The sequence below is a fragment of the Xenopus laevis genome, chromosome 4S (assembly GCF_017654675.1).
Source record: "Xenopus laevis strain J_2021 chromosome 4S, Xenopus_laevis_v10.1, whole genome shotgun sequence".
Lineage (NCBI taxonomy): Eukaryota > Metazoa > Chordata > Amphibia > Anura > Pipidae > Xenopus > Xenopus laevis.
The window spans coordinates 106,391,915-106,415,194 of NC_054378.1; the positions used below are offsets into that span (position 1 = coordinate 106,391,915).

At 39.5% G+C, this 23,280-nt stretch overlaps 1 protein-coding gene across 7 annotated transcripts in view; it reads right to left on the reverse strand.

Moving 5' to 3' along the window:
- LOC108715830 (dedicator of cytokinesis protein 3-like) overlaps positions 1-23,280 on the reverse strand; it is a 176,980-nt gene that overhangs the window by 36,422 nt on the left and 117,278 nt on the right. For 5 of the 7 annotated variants that reach the window (XM_041561690.1, XM_041561686.1, XM_041561687.1 and 2 more), the window contains 15 exons: positions 22,105-22,230; positions 19,864-19,988; positions 10,437-10,599; positions 10,140-10,246; positions 9,895-10,066; positions 9,337-9,434; positions 7,532-7,615; positions 7,121-7,221; positions 6,608-6,689; positions 6,154-6,324; positions 5,787-5,876; positions 4,070-4,262; positions 3,687-3,814; positions 2,989-3,135; positions 1,260-1,358 (listed from right to left, as the gene is read on the reverse strand). In XM_041561690.1, coding sequence (XP_041417624.1) covers positions 1,260-1,358; positions 2,989-3,135; positions 3,687-3,814; positions 4,070-4,262; positions 5,787-5,876; positions 6,154-6,324; positions 6,608-6,689; positions 7,121-7,221; positions 7,532-7,615; positions 9,337-9,434; positions 9,895-10,066; positions 10,140-10,246; positions 10,437-10,599; positions 19,864-19,988; positions 22,105-22,230 — 1,886 coding nt within the window. The remainder of the gene's footprint in view (positions 1-1,259; positions 1,359-2,988; positions 3,136-3,686; positions 3,815-4,069; positions 4,263-5,786; positions 5,877-6,153; positions 6,325-6,607; positions 6,690-7,120; positions 7,222-7,531; positions 7,616-9,336; positions 9,435-9,894; positions 10,067-10,139; positions 10,247-10,436; positions 10,600-19,863; positions 19,989-22,104; positions 22,231-23,280) is intronic. The other 2 variants (XM_041561689.1, XM_041561688.1) reach the window with 1 other exon arrangement.

The window sequence follows — 23,280 nt, forward strand, 5'->3', positions numbered from 1 at the left end:
CCATCTACTTATACTACGTCTCCACCTGCTCATACATTCTTATAGGTGTGACATGCTTTAATGTATAAGTGTTCCATCTGCCAGTGTTAGGATAGCTGTGGCACACATACAGTACCATCTATAGTCTCATAAGGAGAATTACACAGGGAACCACAACTCAATCGTTTCTCTTGAGTTCTGTAACAAATGCATGGATTAACTTTCAGAGTGAAAAGTACTTGAGCCATCAGAACTGGCCTTTGACTATAGGCATGCACACATTAATATGACTTAAACCTAGTTGCTATGTATTTTATATGCTTTTGCATTTAGGTAATGAGACTAAGAAACATATATATTCTACACAGTGGGAACTAATTTGATGCAAATTCTCCATGATTCAGATCAAATTCTGGATCATTAAATCATGACCCAATCTAGTTATATCTTTTTACAACAAGTGGCATCACAACTGAGCACAAGATCTGTAAATAGTGTCACAGGACAATCGAAACTTCAGCCATAATTGGAGCTTAGACTGGTTTCAGGAATAGGTGTCTTGTCTGAAATAAACACAGGAGAGAACATAGTTTTTCGGTATGAAGCAGATGAATTATTTTGGCCAAGATATTCAGTGTCACACTGGCCCACTGGGACACCAAGAGAAATTCTACAGGCCTGTCAGACTGGCAACTATTTGCAGTAACGCTGTCAGGCTCCGTATCCCTAAGGAGTGAGTGGTCACACAGTGCTAGCAATAAGCGGGCAATGGTTCATGAAAGTCCTGTCCCACCTGTTCAATTACAGTACTGTGTAGTCTTGAGGCAAGATGAGTGTGCCACTCTTACATACAGAAGTGAGAATGGAAAGTGTAATTAGAGCAGTAAAAATAGGGGCTGTTGGAAGTCTAGAATAGAAGGAACTTGTAGACAAGAGATTAAATACATCAAGAGAAAATAAACAGGAAGAGCAAGGAAAGCAGAAAAGGGCTAATGCAGAAAAGATAAAAAATGAAAGAAAGGAAAATAAGGGCTGAAGGAGATATGAAAGTAAAAGGGAGAATTAAAAAATGAAGGAATACCATGATGAGAATTGGGCAAGAGAAGTTAGGCAGAGAGCTTGATGAGTTGTCAACAGTATCATGTACCATTAGTCAGCAGCTAGGGATATATTTCTGAATGGAGACTAATTTCTTGAAAGCAGATTACATTGTGTCTGTACACTGGTGTATTGGGGTCCCAATTCTGGAACACCTCGTACTCATTTCTCACAATACCTACCTTTAGCTCCTCCTTGCTCTGGAAGTTATGCAGTAGATGTTGGTAATGAGTATCAGACATCAGACGCAGAAGAGATAGGAGGCAGGACACATACTCCCCCTGGAAGGGAGGACAGAGTCAAACCAATTATGGGATCATGTGTGGAAGCAGGGGTGTCAGATTTAGGTTACTGGGTACATGAAGGGTGATGATGTGCAGTTCTTGAAAATAATGTTCTCTGCATAGTACAAATACAATTTTATGCTGGGGCAACCATACACCCACAAATATATCAGTCACACCCTCTCTTTATGCAGGTAAGTTTTGTTATACCATAAATTCATATAATTTATTAATGAAATTAATTCATTCTTTGAGTCACACAAAGGAGTCACCAAGCTGGACTCCATGTAGGTAGTACCTTGACATCACTTTGTATTTTAATTAACATGCAGCTAAGATTGCATGTATGTACATTTTCAGAGAGCACCTGATTGTTAAAATGTATGGCCAGTGAATGACCCTTTTTCACTATCTTGTCTGCTTGCTATAGTTTTGCCCAGATCTGTAGCACTCTCATACTAATTATGTAAGCTGCTTCCAGAGTTGTAACTCTTCGGGGCAAATTCATTAAGGCGCGAAGCGCCGAACGCTAGCGTTAATTCGCTAGCGTTTGGCATTTTCGCTACTGCGCAAATTCACTAACGAACGCTGGCGTAGTTTCGCTAGTGTTACTTCGCAACCTTACGCCAGGCGAATCTTTGCTAGCGACGAAACTACGCAAATTCACTAACTTGCGCGGTGTACTGAATGCTACCTTTTACGCTAGACTTCCTTCGCCACCTCAGACCTGGCGAACCGCAATAGAGTAGATAGGGATTGTTTAAAAAAAAGTCAATTTTTTTTCTAAGTCCCAAAAAACGCTGGCGTGTTTTCTACATGATGGCTGATAGGCTGAAAAAGATCGAAAATTTTTTGGGGCTCCCCTTCCTCCCCCCTACATTTCCTGACTCATGGCAACTTACCTAGACAGTGGGCACATGTGTAGGGCAAAATAAAATTTTTATTTGCTGATTTGAAGGTTTTCTAGGCATTTGTAGTGCAGATACGTGTTCCTCCATTGAAATTTGAATTTCGCGCCGTATGCAAATTAGCCTTCGCTAGCGCAACTTCGCTTTATATTGCGAATCAACGCTAGCGCAACTTCGCAACCTTACACTACCCCTGTGCGCAATTTTCGGATTTTAGTGAATTTGCGGAGCCCTGGCGAAACTACGCCTGGCGAAGTGTGGCGAATTTGCCCCTTCAAGTGGCAGAAGCTACATGTGGAGCTTTTACCGTTTTCTGGATCAGTAGTACCAATAAGTGCTCAGAAGTATCTCTTCACCCTTTTACAGCCAGATTATAATCCCCATTTTTGTCAATCAATGTATACTCGATTTAGTAACTGATGTGGTTTTGGAGCAAGAATAACTATAAAAACAGTAACCCTGTAGGAAGCAATCTCAATAACATCTTTTTACAACTAAAATGTAATACTATCAGGCTTAGTATGCAGGGAGCTGAAGGTCAGCTCCCAAACACACTCTTTGGCTATTTCTGGCTAACATTATTATCTGCAGCCATTGTATTGAGTAGGGAACACATATGAACTGCAACTCTCTGTCCAACAAATAGATTCAATGAAGACAGAAGGATGAGAAGGTTCTGGGTAGATGTTACAGAAATGATGCCATTGTTAGCTACTTACTGTGATCTCTGCTGTACACTGGGGGCATCGCTGGCCTCTTGCAGCCTCCTGGGCCTGAGATTTGCTCATGATGATAAGCAGTGTCTGGAGCAGCACGTCTAACAGACTCTCCTGCAGCATCTGAACTTCTTCTCCCACATCCACTTCCTACCAGGGACAAAGTGGATAGGAAACAGTTTAACCAAGCAAAGAACTTTTGTGAGTACTGACTCTGCAAGCTTCTCTTTATACAGCACTGGGCAATCTGAGGTGTTCCAGACAATGCTGCACTACAACTGCTGGCAAAGAGAGCAGTGTCCCAACTACACAAAATGCCAATGTTAATTTACTGAGAATTATTACAGAGGATAGCAACAGAATTCGTGGTAACTGAATTTCAGCAAGGTCTGCGTATGTGGGTAGGCTGCAGTTTAGATTTAGTAGCTTTTTCTCCAGTATGGATCATTGACCACCAGTTCTCTAGGCTTGTCCTCAAATTCCATGTATTGCATGGATGTATTTATATATATATATATATATATATATATATATATATATATATATATATATATATATATATATATATATATATATGTATACAATTAGGTAGATTCTTTCTATAGCCTGAGGAAAAGGGGATACTAAGACTGACTAGTTTAGTTGTGTGGTTAGGATCAGGCTGGCACTTGCACATGGGACAGGAGGTTAGTGGAACTTGCCGTGGAACTACTCTTTATGATGGAGAAAATGCTGCTGAGGATTCCAGAGCAGACAAGGAGCTCCTTCTGCTGCCGCAAATGCAGGTGAATATGATGAAGAACCACAGGCAGAAGGATCCGACGGGCCTCTGCGGGCAAAAGGGAAAAAGATGAAACAAAACAACCCTGTCACTATCATTCAAGAGAAACCAGTTCTCACTTGCCACCACCTTAATAGGTTGCCACCACATCTGCTTGGCACTTACCAGCACACATCTCCTTTCCGTTAAGAGTCAATGGGATAAATGTATCAACATTCGCAAAGAGAATACATTTGCACACAAATAAGAATAAAAATGCACAAATTCTCATCTCAAGTGGCACATCCTCATCATTACCCTCACCTGGATATGAGAAGAGCCGGCAGTCCACAGTACGGCCTATAGACTGCAGCTTCACTACATCCATTGACTGGCCCAGGTGGAGGGTGCTGGGAAGACTGCTGAGAGTGCCACGTACAAACTCCGCCACCTCAGCCACTGAAAACATTGGCAGTAATTCCTCAAATATAGCAGGAAAGGAGCTGAGGAGAGCGGCCTGTGTGTGGGGGAACATGGAATCACTACTCAATACAACTGCCTGTATCACTGCGCACTTCTGTATTACACCAATACATGACAGTCACAGAATTACATATTACACGAAAGGCCACACACGTGTATTACAAGATCTCTGTAAGAATAGGCACTGGATATCTAGAGAGATGCACAATGTAAAATCACAATAAAACACAAACTCACAACATAATCACAAATTAACAATTGGCCTCCAGCAGTTGTTACTTTCCCAGCATCCTTCAGAGTAGTAGCTGATAATACTATACTATACTACTATAGAACCAAACCATTATAAATTCACCATAATTCTCCAAGATTAGCCCTATAATTTCTCATGCCTTGTCTCTTTTACTCTGCTTGCAGACATTGTAAGGAGTGAGATACAGTATATAGCAGCAATAACTATGTGTGTCAGTTGGCATGGTTTCCAGTTCCACCCACACTACACATTTATATCTTGCATTTAACTGTTATTTAAGTGCAATACCGTCACTAAACTAACCCCCTTTATCATAATTCTCCCATAATTCCTTCACCTGTGCATCATGCCCACATAATACCTCCCTAAACTATACAAAATAGCCTTAAAATATATCCTTGCATGGTGCATATGCAATATTTTGGATTCCAGTCCGGGTCTGCAGATTCCAATGTATTTTTCTAGAGGAAGAACATTTTCATACTGTAAGAGGTTATTTGCCATTGAACCAGGTGATGAGAAACTGAAGGAATAGTGGCAAGGGTTGACGATTGGTGTAAATGAGTGGAATCCAAGACAAAACTGAATGTGCAGATTGAGGTGCATGTAGAGGCATGTGGAGGTTTAGGTATGCAATTACAATTTTAAAAATATAGTTATGGATAACCCACAGATTATCAATAAACAGGGCTTATGGTTATGTATTTTATTGCTATATTTGAATATAGTCATAAGACTGAACACATTGCTTGACTAAGGTAGGGGATTTAGAAATGTTACAACCACTAGAAGTGACATTTTATTGAAGTCTATTAAGACTATTTAATTTAATTATATTATATTATTTAATTTCAACAACACATACTGCATTTTCCTTTCAACATTATGTAATTCATTTCATTTCTTAATGGTATAATGTCCTAATCCTAATATCTGGCAATCTCTAAACTAAAGCAAGCAATGTGACAGCTCCCACTAATATGTGTAGACTAGTATAAACGTATATACACTTGCTTTACTATCAATTTAAGGGAAAGTTAAAATATGAAGCCTGTTTATCATAAGGGTATAACTTCACTCTAAGGTTGCGGATAGGGGTGACGGATGAGTGCAATGCTGGTGAATGAAAAGAGAAAGTATGGTAATGCTGAATTCGGGGGCTGTCATCTCAGTACAATAACAATTGATTGACACTGTTGTAACAGCTAAGGGACTACATTGAGTGTTAAGGATATAGAGTTCTTTGAGGTGTTCATTCAACTTGGAGGGTGCAGTGTGGGTTTGATTCAAAATGCCTCTACTTACATAGCTGTCTGCGGGTGGCTTAGATGAACCCCCATTGTTTGGAAAAGCAGAATCCCCTGTTCCGCTCACCTGTCCTCCAGATGCAGGAGGCTTGAAATTTAGGAGGGTAAAAGAGGAGAACAAAGGGAGTAGAAGGAAGAGCAATAGGAATGAGAGGGTGGAAGAGCATAGGTGAAGCGCAGACACCAAAAAGAAAATAGGAAATAGCATGGGGGTACTAAGATACCAACTTCTCCTGACAATAAATAGAGGGTGAGAAAATCAAGAGTAGAGAAGAGCTGAATGTACCAAATGAAATTAATCCTCCTAAGATGCTTTTGCTTGGTCACTTGGCTAGAGGCTTCCTGTCCTCCTTGTGGCTTCTTACCTGTGTAAAGAGCAGAGTGTCAGAGCTCCGCGTGTCGATGCTCAGCACAAAGCGCATGGACTGGAAAAGTTCGTGTATACTGCAGCGAAATGGTTCCTCGTCCAATCCAGCCGTGGATCGAGCAAATAGCACCCGTGACTGGATGATGAATTTGAAGAGAATCTCCAAAGCCTGAGTGACAACACAATAAAGCCTTGATTAGTAGAAAGACTGGATTTCACCATACACAGGTTGAGGAGGCAGCACAGCATTATTATAACTAGAGAAAGGGCTAGTTAATTATTCAAACTGAGCCAATGAAGGCTAGCTGATAGAGAAGTTAGCATGGAGTAAATTTAAATCAGGGGTAGGTTTAAGACACCTTAAGTTACTCTGCCTCTTCCCAAAAACCTACATCTGCGTCCATATTTTGATCTTTTTGGATTCTGTAATTTGTACTTCTGCTTTCTCATACCCTCATAGCTTCCTGGATGTGGTCTTGTCTCACGAGGTCAGCTGATCGGTCCATGTACCACTTCAAACACCGGATCAGCTCCCTGAGAAGAAACAGTTAGTGCATTAGACTGCTTATAATCCTAGCAGAACTGCCATTAGTCTAAGTCAGCCATCACTGCTTCTGCACTTTATGCAGACTTACTGTCACCAACCCCATGAACATTGATTGCTTTTATGTTTTTCATACAGTTTCAAAACCCAGTCATTTTCTCTTGTGATAAACAACTCACAAAGTCAGAATTTAGTCATTGTATTCATTGACACAAGGTTGAGTTAGACCAATGAAATTACTGTTAATAACTCCCACTGGTGCGACCAAAGAACCTCTGGCAAGTAACGTTGGGTTTTTTTTTTTTAAGATTTCCCTGTGATTTTCTTTCCAGTATTATGACTAAGGTCAGGGCAGCAGGCCCCACACATCTTTGCTCAGTACTAAGATATATATTTTGTATATCTGTACTGAGATACATACCTATAGGCCAATGCACCAGCAAAATGCTTCTGGATGTACGAGTCTAACACAGGGCGGAAGTGATAATATTTATTGTCGCGTAGCAGGTTGATGATAAAAACCTTTATGCAGAAGAGAGAGAGTAATAATAAGCATATGGTAACGTTAGCGTGGGGTTGATGTGAACTATGTACTGGTTTGGGCTGATGTACCAGTATCTACACAACCCTAAGCTGAACTGAGACCTACAAGCTGAGGTAAATCTCAGACAAAAGGTACTGTGAATCGGGGGCATTGACATTTTCCAATTGTTCTATAAGTGAAGTAAGTAAAGGCCTGAGACTAGGATAATGCACTGGATGGTATAGGACCTACAATTTAATTAAATGTATCTACTAGGTGCATAGATAGATTATTCCAACAAGCTCTCACCAGTGACTGAAAGACCAGCAGTCCATACTTCTCTGTGTTCTCATCCAGAATGACAAATAATGTGTCCAGTATGTCCTGCAAGAACTGAAGAAGACACAACAAAGGAGTTAACAATGGCCCTTACAATCATAGCTACTAGTCTTTGGGGCAGATTCACTAAAGTGTGAAGGGGCCAATGCTAGCGAAAATTCACCAGAAATCCCATCTGCAGAGACATTGCCAATTTACTAACAGGCGTAGAGGACAATACGCTAGTGAAGAAGACCGTCACTAGCGTTCGTTCGCACCCTATAGTCAGGTGACTTTTCGCTCTGGCGAACGGTCGTTACTACGCAAATTTGCCAGAGTTTACTTCGCCAGCTCCGATCAGGCGAACTGATAAAACAAAGCTACATGCGCCTCAATCTTATGTCAGTGACATCATATCCTGTATGTCGGAAATGAATTAAAGTTGTAAAAAATGCTGGCGACTTTTCTTTTTTTAAAGCGGGATTACCTTAAATAGTCCGAACTATTAAAGATTTACATGTGAACAATTTTTTTTTTACTAATTTGAGGGGCATGCCACATTTGTTTTAGGGTGGACTCATGTCTAGGGCATTAGTGGTTCTCTTCTGTCTTTATTATGGCTCATTGGACATATTTTTATAAAAGTGGCCACTTCAAGCATTTGCATACGACTTTTAGGTACCCGCCCAATTCAAATTGACCTAAGCGTAAGAGAGCTAGCAAAGTTTTGCTAGGCAGAAATGAACGCTAGCGAAAATTCAATATGAAATGCTCGCCCAGCCGAAGTAACGAGTTTGCTTCTGGCAAAATAGCGCGGAGTGTGGCGAAGCGGTCGCTGGAAAATATTCGCCCATTAGTGAATTTGCCCCTTTGTGATTTATCTATCTCTTATAGTGCAATAATTTGGCATACTGTTATTCTATTTTTATGCAGTCACTGCAGCAAGTACTTCTACTTCTCCTGCTAACAAAATAACATCTGATTATTATTTACCCCTCTGCAGAGAATGGTAGCTGACAAGGGTCTTTGTGGGTGGGGGGGGGGGGGGTATGTAATAATGTGGGTAAAGTCTGCCAAAGCCAAGCAATCATAAGATAGCTTATATTGATCTGACCATTTGTTGCGTTGTTGTTAGGGGTTCCTGGACTGGAACAAACTTAAAACATATTACACCCAATAGATATTCTCCACCAGACAACATAATAGAATTAACCAACTTTATTAATGCTTTAGACACATTTAGTGTCCACAGTGCCATGCTTTTTGTGTAATGAGAAATAAAGTGTAACCGTTTAAGTTCATTTCGTCTGCAAAAATTATTTTACCCATAACTGTGATGATAGATACCAGGGGTGTCCAAAAGGTAGATCGGGATCTACCAGTAGACCTTCAGCTGGTGATCAATAGATCTCAAAACACTGTCAATAAACAGATTGTCTAAATCACCCTCATATTTCACGCTTTTAATTCAGATATTTCTAACATTAAGGTTACATAAGAAATAGTTGTATGTTAAATATAACTTAAACATTCTCTCCTAAATCAATGTTTAAGTTATATTTTCCATGGAACAGAATGCTAACAATGCCTAATCCTAATGGGACAACATCAGTGAAAGTAGACCTCGTATAAGTAAAGTACAGGCACTCCTGATATATACTGTATTTATGTGCTGCTATAAACTATGATTTCGAAGGTTCTTAGTGGAGTTATGCACTAGTACAAATGACCATTTGCAAAATAGAAATTTGGAAAACACTGGAAAAGAAAGCAATCAAAGTCCATGCTCTGAGTACCTTTACTATCTCCTCCCCATTCACGTGCCGCAGCCGACCAAGAATATCTAGTATTCGGTCTGGGTAAGCCTTCCACTTCAGGAGTGCTAGAAGATCAACTGAAAGCAAACAACATCAAATCAGGATGGGATCTGCAGATACAAAGAATAGCCAAAGGGTATACTTTACACCAGGGGTGTCCAACCTTTTGGCTTCCCTGGGCCACATTGGTAAAAGAAAAATTGTCTGGGGCCACACATGAAATACACAAACACTTTTGATTTGTAAAAGTAAAGAAAATACACAGAAAAGAACTACAATACCAGTTGGATAACCAGATAGAGCTATATGGGACACCTGGATATTAAATAGACTTATTATTATATTATTATGACGTTTCCTCGGGAACTGAGCGTTTCAAGCTGGGCCGCATTCATATCCATCCTGGGCCACATGTTGGACACCTCTGCTTTACACAATTTGCCACTTGTGGCCTCCCTCATACAAATTAGGCTCTCAAATTACACAGGAATGAAACTTATTGAAATAAGTACTTGTGTAGTATAGTGTGTGAATTACCATTCTGAGTGAGCTTGGTAGAAGAAAGCTGTGTGGAGATACAGAAAGTCTCTTTGGCACTGCGCTGAAAAATCAGACTTGAAGGGATGTTGGGGCAGCCACTCATATCGTCCTTGCAGCAGGGAAGCCCCAGGTACAAAGCATGGTTGTTGAAAGTGCTGTTCTCATCACACTGCGGAGACATGTAGGGTCAGTAAGTGCAGATAAATGATGAAAATCAACAGAAGGACACAGATCACCAGTACCTTATAGACATAGAGCTCATGGATGTCATCCGACATTGTGGTCCCATCATCTCTCATTAATGGGGTGAAAGAAAAGCCAAAGAGCTTCTTCTCACCTTTATCCTTTGCTACAGACAACAGGATAGAAATGACATTAAACAAAGTGACTGTTTGCAGTGTGTGTGCATGTTGTCTGTAGTGACAACATGCAGTGAAAGTGTTCTAGTGTGTCCTTATGGCCCAAGCCGAGGGAATGTGAGTCTGTGATGGTGTAGAAAGTGACTTTTTATATTGCAAGAGTGTAACCCATTTACATACTGGAGCAGTGTCTGAACTCGAAGCGGAGGTGGGACCCTCGAAACCTGTCAATGGGGATTGGCAGTTTAATGAGCTCTCCCCAGCGGGGGCTGTTATTGTGGTACAGAACGAAGGAGTGATACTGAGTTCTTGTAGGGTCTCCCGTCCCAAGACTAACACAGTCCTACAGGGGTAGAGAAAATATATATTTTAATACAATAGAGAGAACTTGATGTCTCAAGTAAATGAAAACATCTCCTGTGCAAACCAAGGAATCACTAAGTTGGGTACCAAACACATTCCAGATACAGTTGAATTGTTATTTTATAGCAAAACATTTGAACCCAATCCATGAACTGAGCCAGCGGTGCCAATTGTAGTCCCTGGTGTGTTCTGTGCTATTAACACAAATCACTTGCACATTGAAAGCACTCCATGAACACTTAGAAAGGAAGGAAGCCATGGTTTCTAGCTTGGTATTCACCAAGGAGAATCCCTTGCTAGCACAGCATATGATTCTGTCCTCGGATAATCTGAGATCTTCAATCTCCTCAAATTACCACCTGCTTCACATTCACTCTTTACCCATTGCACAATTTGCCTTGGATATCCCCCTGAACACACGTTTCAAGTTGTCCATGTTGCCTGAGGGTATTGTCCCGCTACAATCTGCTCACTCTGAGATTCTAACAATGTTTATCCTACTAGAGATATTCTCTCGGTATTCATTTCTGCAACTGCCTCCGGATCACTTTCTGCAAACTGTTCAGCCTAAAACAAATATTTTTTAAATTAAGGGGAACTATTGTGAAAATGAAAATTTAATATAAGCTTCAGCATACTCAAATAACCTTTGAAATACAATTCATTAAAAATTCTGTATTGTTTCTGGAATAATCAAGTTTATATTCACTATTCCTCTCTCAGCATCTGTTTCTCTTCATTCTGTCTTCATGCAGCATTTGGGTGTCAGATATTCATTGATTTTTATAGGCGGGCTCATTTTGCCTAGAAGATGTATTAGAGCTCACTCTATCATCAGACATCATGTCTCTCTACATGCAGGATTTGTGCAAAAGGCAGTTATTTTGTTAGATTTTGTTTGTACTGGAATCAGTTATTTGAGGGAGCTCTAATTCATCTGCTAGGAAAGGAAGCCCCCCCCTATAAGATATATTGGAATCATTCATCTGACACCCAACTCCTGCATGAAGAGAGAATGAAGAGAAACAGATGCTGAGAGAGGAATAGTGAACATAAACTTGATTATTTGAGAAACGATGCAGAATTTTTAATTGATTGTATTTAGAGAGTGACTTGTTTCAGTATGATGAAGCTTATATAAAATTTCATTTTTGCAATTGTTCCTCTTTAAACAATGATCAGGCCCAATATTTATATTTTATATATAGTAAATGAGTCTATGTTAAGTCTATTCAAACATGTAAGGGTATTAGTTTCAGGGAGGGGGTGGCTTAGCACCATTGGAACATGTTTGTGATAATTACAGACGCCATTTTGGTGTATTTCCCCATAGGGGTATTTGCGGAGCATATCAGTGAATACAGACAAAAGAAGAACTGCTAGTTGCAATGGAAGAATATGACACTAGCCAACAGGCTGTGAAGTTTGATCTCCAGTTGGCAAATTAGGGCACATTTTAAAAGCCTATGTGCCTCAATAATAATCCGTATTTTGGCTTCTTACAAGTGCTGGACAGGAATAGCTAGTATGCTCAGATTAATCAGCTCCAATTTGCTGTGGGTATAGCAAGAAAAAAGCCTTGAATCCTAAAATGTGAAATGACTATGCTTGGGGGTGCTGGAATACGTCTCAACAAATAAATACATATAGGAATGGCACTCACTTCAGTTATTCAAAGGCACTTAGGCATTTATTAAAGACATAGGGGTATATTTATCAAAGAGTGAAGTTAATAGTGAAGTTCCGCCACTAGAGTGAAATTCCGCCACTCTCCATTCATTTCTATGGGATTTTTATAGGCGTATTTATCAAAGGGTGAACTTTCACTTTCACCCATTGATAAATACGCCTTTCAAAATCCCATAGAAATGGATTGAGAGCTGCGGAATTTCACTCTTGTGGCGGAACTTCACTCTTTGATAAATTTACCCCTTAGACTGGCTTTAAAGTGCAGAAAGTGCAGTGTTTCAGGGGGTGACCCTACTTTTATCAGAAATAAGGCTTACAACCCCCAAATTGCACCCTTATTTTCTATTTAAAGGAGAACTAAAGCCTAGCTAAAGAATTAGCTAGAAATGTTGTACATAATGTTTTGTATTTCTGTACCAGCCCAAGGCAACCACAGCCCTTTAGGATGCCCCAGTAGCTTCCCATGTTCTTTTCTGCTGATTCACTGCACATGCTCTGTGCTGCTGTCACTTACTGAGCTTAGGGACCCACTCACAATATACAGTACACATAGAATACTGTAAATAATAACTAATAAAGATAATTACTACTTGACAGTACAGAAACCAGTGCAATTAGCATCAGAATTTAATCATCAGCCCTGTAGCATCAGCTTATATTACAGACCAACCTCATTTTCTGCTTGATAATTAGTGACGACCCCTAAGCTTAGCTTCTCAACAGCTGCTCAGAGCCCACTGAGCATGTGAGTGTCACAGACACTTTCCAAGATGGTGACCCTCTGTGACAAGTCTGAAGTCCTGGATCATTGCTGCTATTGACAAGCTGAAACTTTAGGCGGGTGCAATAAGTTCAGTATATAAAATAAGGCATTTTTAGAGATATTCATTTTTAGTTTTTAGTTCTACTTTAAGAGAAACCTGCTTGGGGCAAAATCCACATGTTTCTCGTCTGACATATCAGGAAATCTGCCTCTCAATTTGCCGCATCTAAGTTGGAAATTATGGAACGTACAAACGTTTTCGTCTTATTGTAGTGTATGAAACATAACCCCTCCTTTATATCAGTGCTTCTTGTGCCACGGTTGTTTAGATCAATAACAACTGTGACATTATAGGAGCAAACCTGTAGAGAATGGATATTAAGCACATCTAAACAGCTTTAAAGAACAGTGAATGTTGCCGTCAAGATTAAGGGGAAATGATATACTGTTTACAAAAAAACAAAGTAGGATTTGACACCACCCTCAACATGAAGAATTGAAAATTGATGGGGAGTGTGCAGGTCACAGTATAATGATGAATACAGAAAACAAGCAGTGCAGAGACTAGAAACAGCCAGACTGATACTGCTTTATATGTAATGTCTAGGCTTGAGCCACGAGGCTTATCCATATTATTTCAGGTAGATGGTCAATACCCATATGTATGTATACAATAGCATAACAATGTGTGTTATGGCTCCATTATATAGAAGTTTTACCTAGGCCTTCCTTGATTTCTATATTAAGGGAAAATTACATTACAATAAAATCCAACTGCTTTGGGAAGAGTTTTATTATCATATTTACTGTACATTCCGATTGTTCTGCTGGTGCAACTAACTCACCTGTCTAGTCACTGAGTCATTTTATTAAATAACTCCTGAGGGTGTTTGTTACACTTGGAACATAATGGACTATATCACATGTCCCCATTCTAAGCGCAGAGAAACACAGGGAGATTCAGGGAGATTAGTCGGCCAGCGACAAATTGTCTCTTTTTCGGGCGACTAATCTCCCTGCAATGCCTTTCTGATGGCTAGAATCGAAATCGCCGATGGGATGGTCCGAAGTTTCCTCGTGAGGCATGTAAACTTTATATAAATCCAATAGGCTGGTTTTGCCTCTAATAAGGATTAAGTATATCTTAGTTTGAATCAAGTACAAGCTACTGTTTTATTATTAAAATTAAAATTATTATATTTTAAAGAAAATACATTTTAAAACTTTGGATTATTTGGATAAAATGGAGTCTATGGGAGACGGCCTTTCTGTAATTCGGAGCTTTCTGGATAACGGATCCCATACCTGTACAGTACTTCTGATCATAATACCCTTACAATTCATATCCTTCAATATAGAGCTATTTTTACTTAATCTCTAGTTAAAAGCCCAATCAATTCGGTAAAAACAATTAATATTTCAAACACATCTCATATTTGGCAGAAACATACACGTAGATGTTTTACCAACAGATTTTGTTAGAGCTGCCGCTCAATCTAAATTGCTTTGTGTTTCAGTTGACCCTCATTCAGCTATGAGTCAGCATTTGTTTGTACTTGAAAATGACTTTGGTGTGTACATCAAACACTAAGGGGCCCATTTACTTAGCTCGAGTGAAGGAATAGAGGAAATAACCTTTGAATTTTTTTGGCTACTTCGACCTTCGACTACGAATCGAACGATTCCAACTAAAAATCGTTTGACTATTTGACCATTCGATAGTCAAAGTACTGTCTCTTTAAAGGGATACTGTCATGGGAAAAATTTTTTTTTCCAAAATGAATCAGTTAATAGTGCTGCTCCAGCAGAATTCTGCACTGAAATCCATTTCTCAAAAGAGCAAACAGATTTTTTTATATTCAATTTTGAAATCTGACATGGGGCTAGACATTTTGTCAATTTCCCAGCTGCCCCTGGTCATGTGACTTGTGCCTGCACTTTAGGAGAGAAATGCTTTTTGGCAGGCTGCTGTTTTTCCTTCTCAATGTAACTGAATGTGTCTCAGTGGGACATGGGTTTTTACTATTGAGTGCTGTTCTTAGATCTACCAGGCAGCTGTTATCTTGTGTTAGAGAGCTGCTATCTGGTTACTTTCCCATTGTTCTTTTGTTTGGCTGCTGGGGGGAAAAAGGGAGGGGGTGATATCACTCCAACTTGCAGTACAGCAGTAAAGAGTGATTGAAGTTTATCAGAGCACAAGTCACATGACTTGGGGCAGCTGGGAAATTGACAATGTCTAGCCCCATGTCAGATTTCAAAATTGAATATAAAAAAATCTGTTTGCTCTTTTGAGAAATGGATTTCAGTGCAGAATTCTGCTGGAGCAGCACTATTAACTGATTCATTTTGAAAAAAATGTTTTTTCCCATGACAGTATCCCTTTAAGAAAAAACTTCGACCCCCTAGGTCCCCATGGGGAAGGTCCCCATAGGCTTTGCTAGCTTTTTTTGGTCAAACAAAAATCGTTCGATCGATGGATTAAAATCCTTCTAATCAAACGTTTCGAAGGATTTAATCGTTCGATCAAACGATTTTTCGTTCGCTCGAATGAATAGCACTAAATCCTTCGACTTCGATATTCGAAGTCTAAGCATTTAACTTCGACAGTCGAATATCGAGGGTTAATTAACCCTCGATATTCGACTTTAAGTAAATTTGCCCCTTAATCTGTAAGATTGTGACAAAAAGGGTGGAAATGTTCATCTCATTGCTGAGCAGTGATATGAAGGCCTTCACCAATAAAGATTTCATGCCAAGCCACCCCCCCCCCTCCCAAAGAAGATAAGTGCTTAAGAGAATACCACTGTGTAAAATGTATATGTACTTATACCACTATACCTCTAAATGATATTAGGGCACCATTTGCTCCCTGAGGGGCACATAGTTGTGCTATGGAAATTTGTCAGGGGAGTTCTGCTGCAGGGTTTAAAGCAGGGTCCTGCTTTGATACTACTGAATGCAAGAGAAAAAAAACAGAAAGACAGTGGATCATTCCAAACTATTATTCCTCCTCTCCTCACTCAACCTCTGTATTCTCCTAGTCTTTTATATATGCTTACTATATTCTCCCATTATTAAGCATTTTTCCCCATAAAGAAATAGGGAATGACCATGAAATAGGCCAAATGTTTAGAAGCAAGAGGCCCACTAACAACCGGGACCCCCGGGAGTTTTCCCAGTATCCCGATGAGCCAGTGCGACACTGGGTTTATATGGAACCCAGTAACTTACTCTATACATCTATAAAAAATGTCTAATTCTCAATGTTTTAGGTGTGCCTATATCTTATAATTACGGCACTGCATGATTCAAAAGATATCACTCCAAGCACCTGAGGAAGGATCCCTTGATCATGCAACTTCTAAATTAAAGGATCACAGTTTGGCTGATATGGTTCTCCAGAGCGATATTTTTTGAATTATGAAGTTCTGAAGGTGTGGCGGTTCCTGGCTCTGTGGGATGAACCTGATAAATTAGGAATAACAAGGAAAATCTTCACCTACATTTTAATTACTGCACTGGCTCGGTGACTACTCCACATCCTCACTATATAGTATTCATGAATGAGAATGTGGATTTAGGTTTCGATGCTAAGAAAGTTTGGAGCTAACAATGTGGGAAATCTGTGTGATGACCTTTGTACCCCAGAGGTGCCACTTACAATTGCAATTCAGCAAGTTTGAGGCCTTATCTTAAATGACATCAATTTCAAGTGTGCAACTCCCAGTGTCCCCCAACAGCTTTCAGATTCTCACAGCTGCAGTTTAACATCAGCTGGGGGGGGGCACACGTTTTTTCTCCACCTTAGGGGGATTCTGAAGGTCCATGGCAAATGCTCTCTACCCTTCCCAAAGACTAGCTCTGATGCTTTGTGTTGTTTTAATGCTGTGCAGAAGAATCTTGCTGTGCCCCAGAGCTTTTAATGTTTTTATGTATTTGACTTAAGCAATAAGCTGTGCAGAGTGGTACAGTTAGGCTGGATGGACTGATCTTGCTTGTGCTCTTACACAGTGGAATACACACGGAGAAAATGATTCAGACTGAAGGATTCAGCAATGATTGTGGCCTGTGCCAGAGTGTTCTCGACAATGTTGTACATTGTGATATTGCCTCTTGGCTTAGAAGAAATGAAGCAGATGCTTTTGCAGCTGCAGAGGCTTCTTTATCATACTTTATGCTGGAAAAGATAAATCTCCCATGGAGTCTTTGCCAAGGACTCGTCTCGGCCTTGGACTTTCCAAAATGCTCAAAAGGGCGCTATCTTTAAAATCAGATGAATACAATGATTTATTTGGGCCTAAAAATATAGGGGCCGATTCAGCAATGCGCACATATATTTCAAGATGATGTTAAAATATGTTTATTCCTTTAATTAACTTAATCATGATACTAAAAATGAATTTTAAGGTAAAATGTCAGTTTTAGGGAGTTGCATATTTTGTCATATAAAGAGCCCTAAAAACTGTTAAAATTTTGGAAATACAGGATTCTGCACGTTCAGTGGTGCAGTGGGTACTGTGATACCCTTTGGGCTTATTGGGATATTATGAGAAGAAGCTGTATCTTGTTGAGGTGCACCTTACAAATGGGAGTACCCCTTTTTTGGGAGTAAAGCAACAGATTTATCCACATTTTTTAAACATTCACCCAACTAGTACTCTGCATGAAGCTAACAATAGATCTGCATGGTGCGTGTGGTGACAGGCTACAGAAGATAAAAAATGTGTGTGTGACAAAAGCACAAAGATGAAGTGGAGCAACAAGTGTCAAAAAGACTCGGAGGCACCAGAAATATCTCGTGACGATGATATGTAAACGTGCTCACCCATGCAAAGGAGCTGCGGATAGCTGACAGAAAAAAATGACAGTTTTGAATATAATACCATTTCACTATATACCCCCTAGGGGATTGCTGCAAATTTCCAGCGAAGAAGAAGAACCCTTGTCAATGTGTTTATAGTCTGTGTACCATGATGCTATGAGATTGTTACGTTTACAAGCCTTAAGGCTGCCAAGGAAACTGCTCAGGCTGTTCTGGCATCTGTTGCTGTGTGGACATGAACCAACCTAAAATCTCTGTAGACTGAGAGAAAGCCTCAAAGGCTCATAGTGAAATCTGACAGCAAAATGCTGGAATGGTTGGAATAATTGGGAGGTTGGCCCACAGCAGGGTCTCAACCTTTCTTCACCAGGGCCTTACTTGTTTATCATAGTCAGTTATAGAGCCTGTCAACCAAACAATGGATTGAACATATCGTGCTCTTATAGTGGAATCACAAAGGTTTTCAAACCTATTTTGCATGCATTGTTTAGTGTTTTAGACCTAAGCCTTATGCATTTCATGCTCTATGTGGCACTTAGTCACAGAAGCTCCATCTAGCTAATTGTAACTGGCCGCAATATGGCATAATGTGTGATGACAAGTGACTCGTCATTTTTCTGCCCACTTTTGATGGTATCAAATAGTACTGGAGTTTGTATTGTAATTCGCCTATGACTAAGTGGCTTGAAGGGAATGAAATGCGTTAGGATTATGTTTTTGTGGTAAAAAGCCACAAAATAAGTTTGACAAAATTAATGATTACTGTATAATATTATATAATAATAATAGATATCATAATAGTATAATATAATGTAGTCCTTGATAAGTTAGAGACCCCCATGATAAGGAGAAAGTCTCAGAACTCCAACCTCCCATCATTCTATTAATTTCTGCATTATGAGCCCATCCGGCAAGGGTTCTGGTTTCAATCTCCTATAAGCTAGACATATTGATTTGTCTACTCCAACCATTCTGATGGCCCAGGGCAAGAGCACCTGAGTTTCTAGAAATATATTTCTGGAGTACTTTATTTTCTCCAGTATGCAGTCTATTAGAACTAAAGTGAGATGCAATAGTATCAACTATACCACCAGCAGCAGCACCAGCAGCCCTCTCGAGAATAGGAACAAACAGCTTGCTACAGACTGTACATTTAATTCATGCAAAGCTGTAGTACATATAGAGACAACGAGAGGGAACTAATTAAGGATCAGGATATCTATATTGAGACTCTCCAGCCACCCACAACTTTGTACCCATGAGTCAGATGCTGAAAATTATTTCTGAAGGGCCACAGGTTGGGCACATATAATAAATTAAAAATATCATGATGAAAGCATGTTAGGCTTCCCAGTATACAATTACATAGTAAGTATATACAGCACATACAGAAAACTAGTCCCTGTGTAATACAGATGTGAAAGGGAGAATTTAGATATTTAGATTTTTCAAAGATGAGTTCCATGCTCATATGAACTATTTTGAGATATATATCTCAAAAGTTTATGGTTAATCTGTACTTCTTTGTTTAGTTCTGGGAAGAAAGACTATAATTTTATTCTCCCTCTCCCCCACCCCCATAAAAGTAACTTCTGCTAAAGACAACAAGGGGCAGATTTATCGAAATGTGAAATTAGAGTTCACCACAGAAGAATTCACCCCCTATTTTAAATTTAAAATGATAGAAGATGTATTCAACACAGGCCCAGAGGGGCTGCTATATGGTTCCATAGAAAGTTACCATATAGTGGGCTGGTAGGGGGCTGTTTGGGCCACTGTGTACTTGGAATGGCAGGGCCCATTTTGACTCCCAGTCCAGGCCTGATTCAACACGTCCTAATTCAATCATCCAAAAGAACGCAAATATTGTTCTTTTAAAATGCGGACAGTATGCATTAAAACAATCTATTACAAGAGGAAAGAAAAGCCACTGCAGTGTGTAAGCACATTACAGGGGACAACAACCTCACCCTCAAGTTTTCTCCATCTGCGTAGAGAACGTGCATGGTGACCTCAATGTTCTTCTGCACACTCTTTCCTCCTCTCTCAAAGTCACCCCTTTCAAGAGTCACATAGAGGTCGTTGCGGATGTCCCCTGTGGCCATAAAGAACACAGTAATAGTGGACAGAAGCGAAACTTCATATAATGTTATACCTTCACTCTTTAAATCTCAGCAGAGCAAAAGCACCTGCAACAAGCAGCATAACTACTGAATTGACAATGGACACTCTGCCAAGCAGCACTGTCTTGAAGAGCAATGCCTCACTGTACCCATAGAGCTGAACAATGGCGTCTTTATAAGCACTGCCCCTATGTGGCAATTTCATATTAAACTATCTGATGTCGGACCAACATTCTGTAAATCAGGGGTGCCCAAAAGTTAGATTGTAATCTACCAGTGGATGTTCTACTGTACAAACAACTCCATTAGACCTCAGGTTTTTTTCTTCTTATTAAAAACATTGAGAAACGTAATACATATAATTTTCACATGTTCCATGTAATTATAACCCTGACACTGCAGTGGTAGATATTGATGGGAGATTAACTAAAAGTTGATCCCATACTGGCACCCCTGCAATTCAGCATGGCTACCCTGTTTTGAGCGAAAGCATTCCTTTGATGCATATTGAAGCCCAGCTCACATGCATCCCTGTAACAACCTTCTAGAAAAGTATAGTGATAACACTTTTGTGTAAAGAAATGAGAGGGAACCAATGGAAGGCCAGCTCAGAAAGCACATGTCATTCCAATTCAATCTGAGAAAACATAATTTACAGTCTATTAGTTGTGTTTCTGAGCCATGGAAAGACAAGAGAGATTGAATAAAGTTGATGGAAATTAGAAACAAGAAGAGGACAGTCATTTAGGTGATAACAGAATCAGATAAAAGTGGGTTCTAAAGGTGGCCATAGACCAATTTTAGTGCGATCCAACAAATCCATCAAATTATCGTGAGCTTAGTGGGCACCAAAAGATCATACAGCTAACAATTTTTTGTCATTCTGACATTGGTCAGAAAAGAAAACTTTCATTGTTCACAGTGAAATTTATCCATTGTCCAATTGTATGCAGGGTCAAGCAGGCAGCTACCTTCAATTTTCCGAGCTTCAACTAGATGATATTGCTTGAAATAGTCTTCTTAGTTGATGGACAAATCAGTTTTAAACAATTTAAACAATTGTTTCAGGATAAGCTTGGCATTACAATAACAAAAAGATCTTTTAAAAATCACAACATCTATGGCCACATTAAGAGTTGTTTTACTGCAACACTGGATCCAATTTGGTAGGATTCAAAGCAAGATAAAATAAAGCTAATTTGTGTTTTTTTTGTTTTTTTTTAAAAACAGACTAGAATTTGCAGCCGTTATTCAGATCAATAAAACTCTATTATACTGCATACTTTGTCTATTTTCTCATAGACTCCATATTACTTATATTGTACGAACAATATCTGCACAATGATCTAGATTTAGCCCAAACTGTCCCGATCTTTCAGCACGAAAAAGTAGAAGCTATGATTTTTTTTTTAGACCAATGAAGTACACATTTGAAGTGTTTCCACAAGCACTATAAAGTAGGGATGCACCGAATCCAGGATTTGGTTCGGGAATTAGCCAGGATTCGGCCGAATCCTTCTGCCTGGCCGAACCGAATCCGAACCCTAATTTACATATACTTTTTGTCACAAAACAAGGAAGTAAAAAATGTTTTCCCCTTTCCACTCCTAATTTACATATGCAAATTAAGGTTCGGATTCGGTTCGGTATTTGGCCGAATCCTTCGCCAAGGATTCGGGGGTTCGGCCGAATCCAAAATAGTGGATTCAGTGCATCCCTACTATAAAGTGATACCAAAAGACCTGCTGCATGTAAAGGAACACCCAGGTTGATAAACAGTTATTTTGGGGTCATTTGTCCACTACTTGTTATGGCAAATTTAATTCTGTTTCCAAGCAGGAAGGAAGCAGATTTCAGTGTTTAAGGGTGAATGTGCTTGTTTGTATGTGTTTGTGGGGTAGTGAGTGCACAATAGACATGCTAAATGAACGAGAAAAAACCCACAGTATAGAGAGAAGAGGATAAATCTGATATTTAATATTTAAAAAAAACTGCCTAGGATTTTCAGAGATATCCCAGTGATGCACTGAATGTCAGCTCCTGGTGCTAGAACCTCTACTGTACTGTAGCTTCTCCACTGTCTCTTACCTGGCAGAATGACATCTGGGAATCCCAACTTGCGAGTCACAGCTGCCCCTCTATTAAAGAGCAGTTGGTTCTCCCTGCGGATCTGCTCCATGTCCCCTCGCAGCAGTTGTAAGGATACCATCAGTCCTATACCAGGAGGGAGCAGATATTAATAAAATAACTTTGCATTTTCATACTGACTTTCTGATGCATGTTTGTTTTTTATGGATTATTTATTTTAGCCATTTTACATTATTCACTGTTGGTCTATTCTCTTGTAGACCAAGCTAGGGAGCTCCTCGCCAGATTTGAGTTTCACCCTACAGGTGATGACTACTTGGTGTCAAACTAATGGATCTGCAGCTGATGAAGAAAACATTTCTGAACCTTCAATCCTAGCTTACTTATTTTGGGGACTGCTGAGAATTTAATAGAGTTTTGTTAGAGAGTGACTCCCATATACTAAAGGTTCCTTTTGTTTCATTCTAATTGTGATTTTCTAAATGTCATGAACTGCCTATTGCAATTGCCCATTCCAAGTGACTATACTTGCATCGGAAACCCTTTTCCCATTTGTGCATTATTCCATTTGAAAATACATTATCAAACTATATAATTGGATGGCTGACAGAAAAACACACCTAGATATGAGAAGCGCTGTAGTGTGCTATGGAAAAGAAACTAGCAGTAGTGTAAGCTTGAAAGCCTATGAATAACGGATTAAATTAATAGCTTGGAAGGGCAGAGGCGAGAAAATGATAATAAAGCTGCCAATCAGGATAAAAATATTACCAGACAGGAGTAATATTATTAATGAATTTAAAGTAAAATGCTAGAAAGTCAGCATCAGCAATTTTCCACTCATTCTGTAAATTCATAGAGGCGCTAAGTAATAAATGCTGCAACCAGCAGAAACAGTCCGGAACTTCATCTCTCTAGTGGTCCGCTACCATTTTTATTTTCAAAAGAAGACAATATAACATCTACTTATACCATTTAAGATTGTCTACATCTAACTGTTGTGAAAGTGGGCCCTTGGTGTGAGGTCTTCAGGGCCACCTTGATGCTGCATTTTACCAAGGTATTTTCCTGTCCAACTATGAGATATAGAGCTACTAATAACACAAGTACATGTGTGTAACATTACATGAATGAGCAATATTACCTTTTCATATGCAACCTTCTATATCGGGCAGT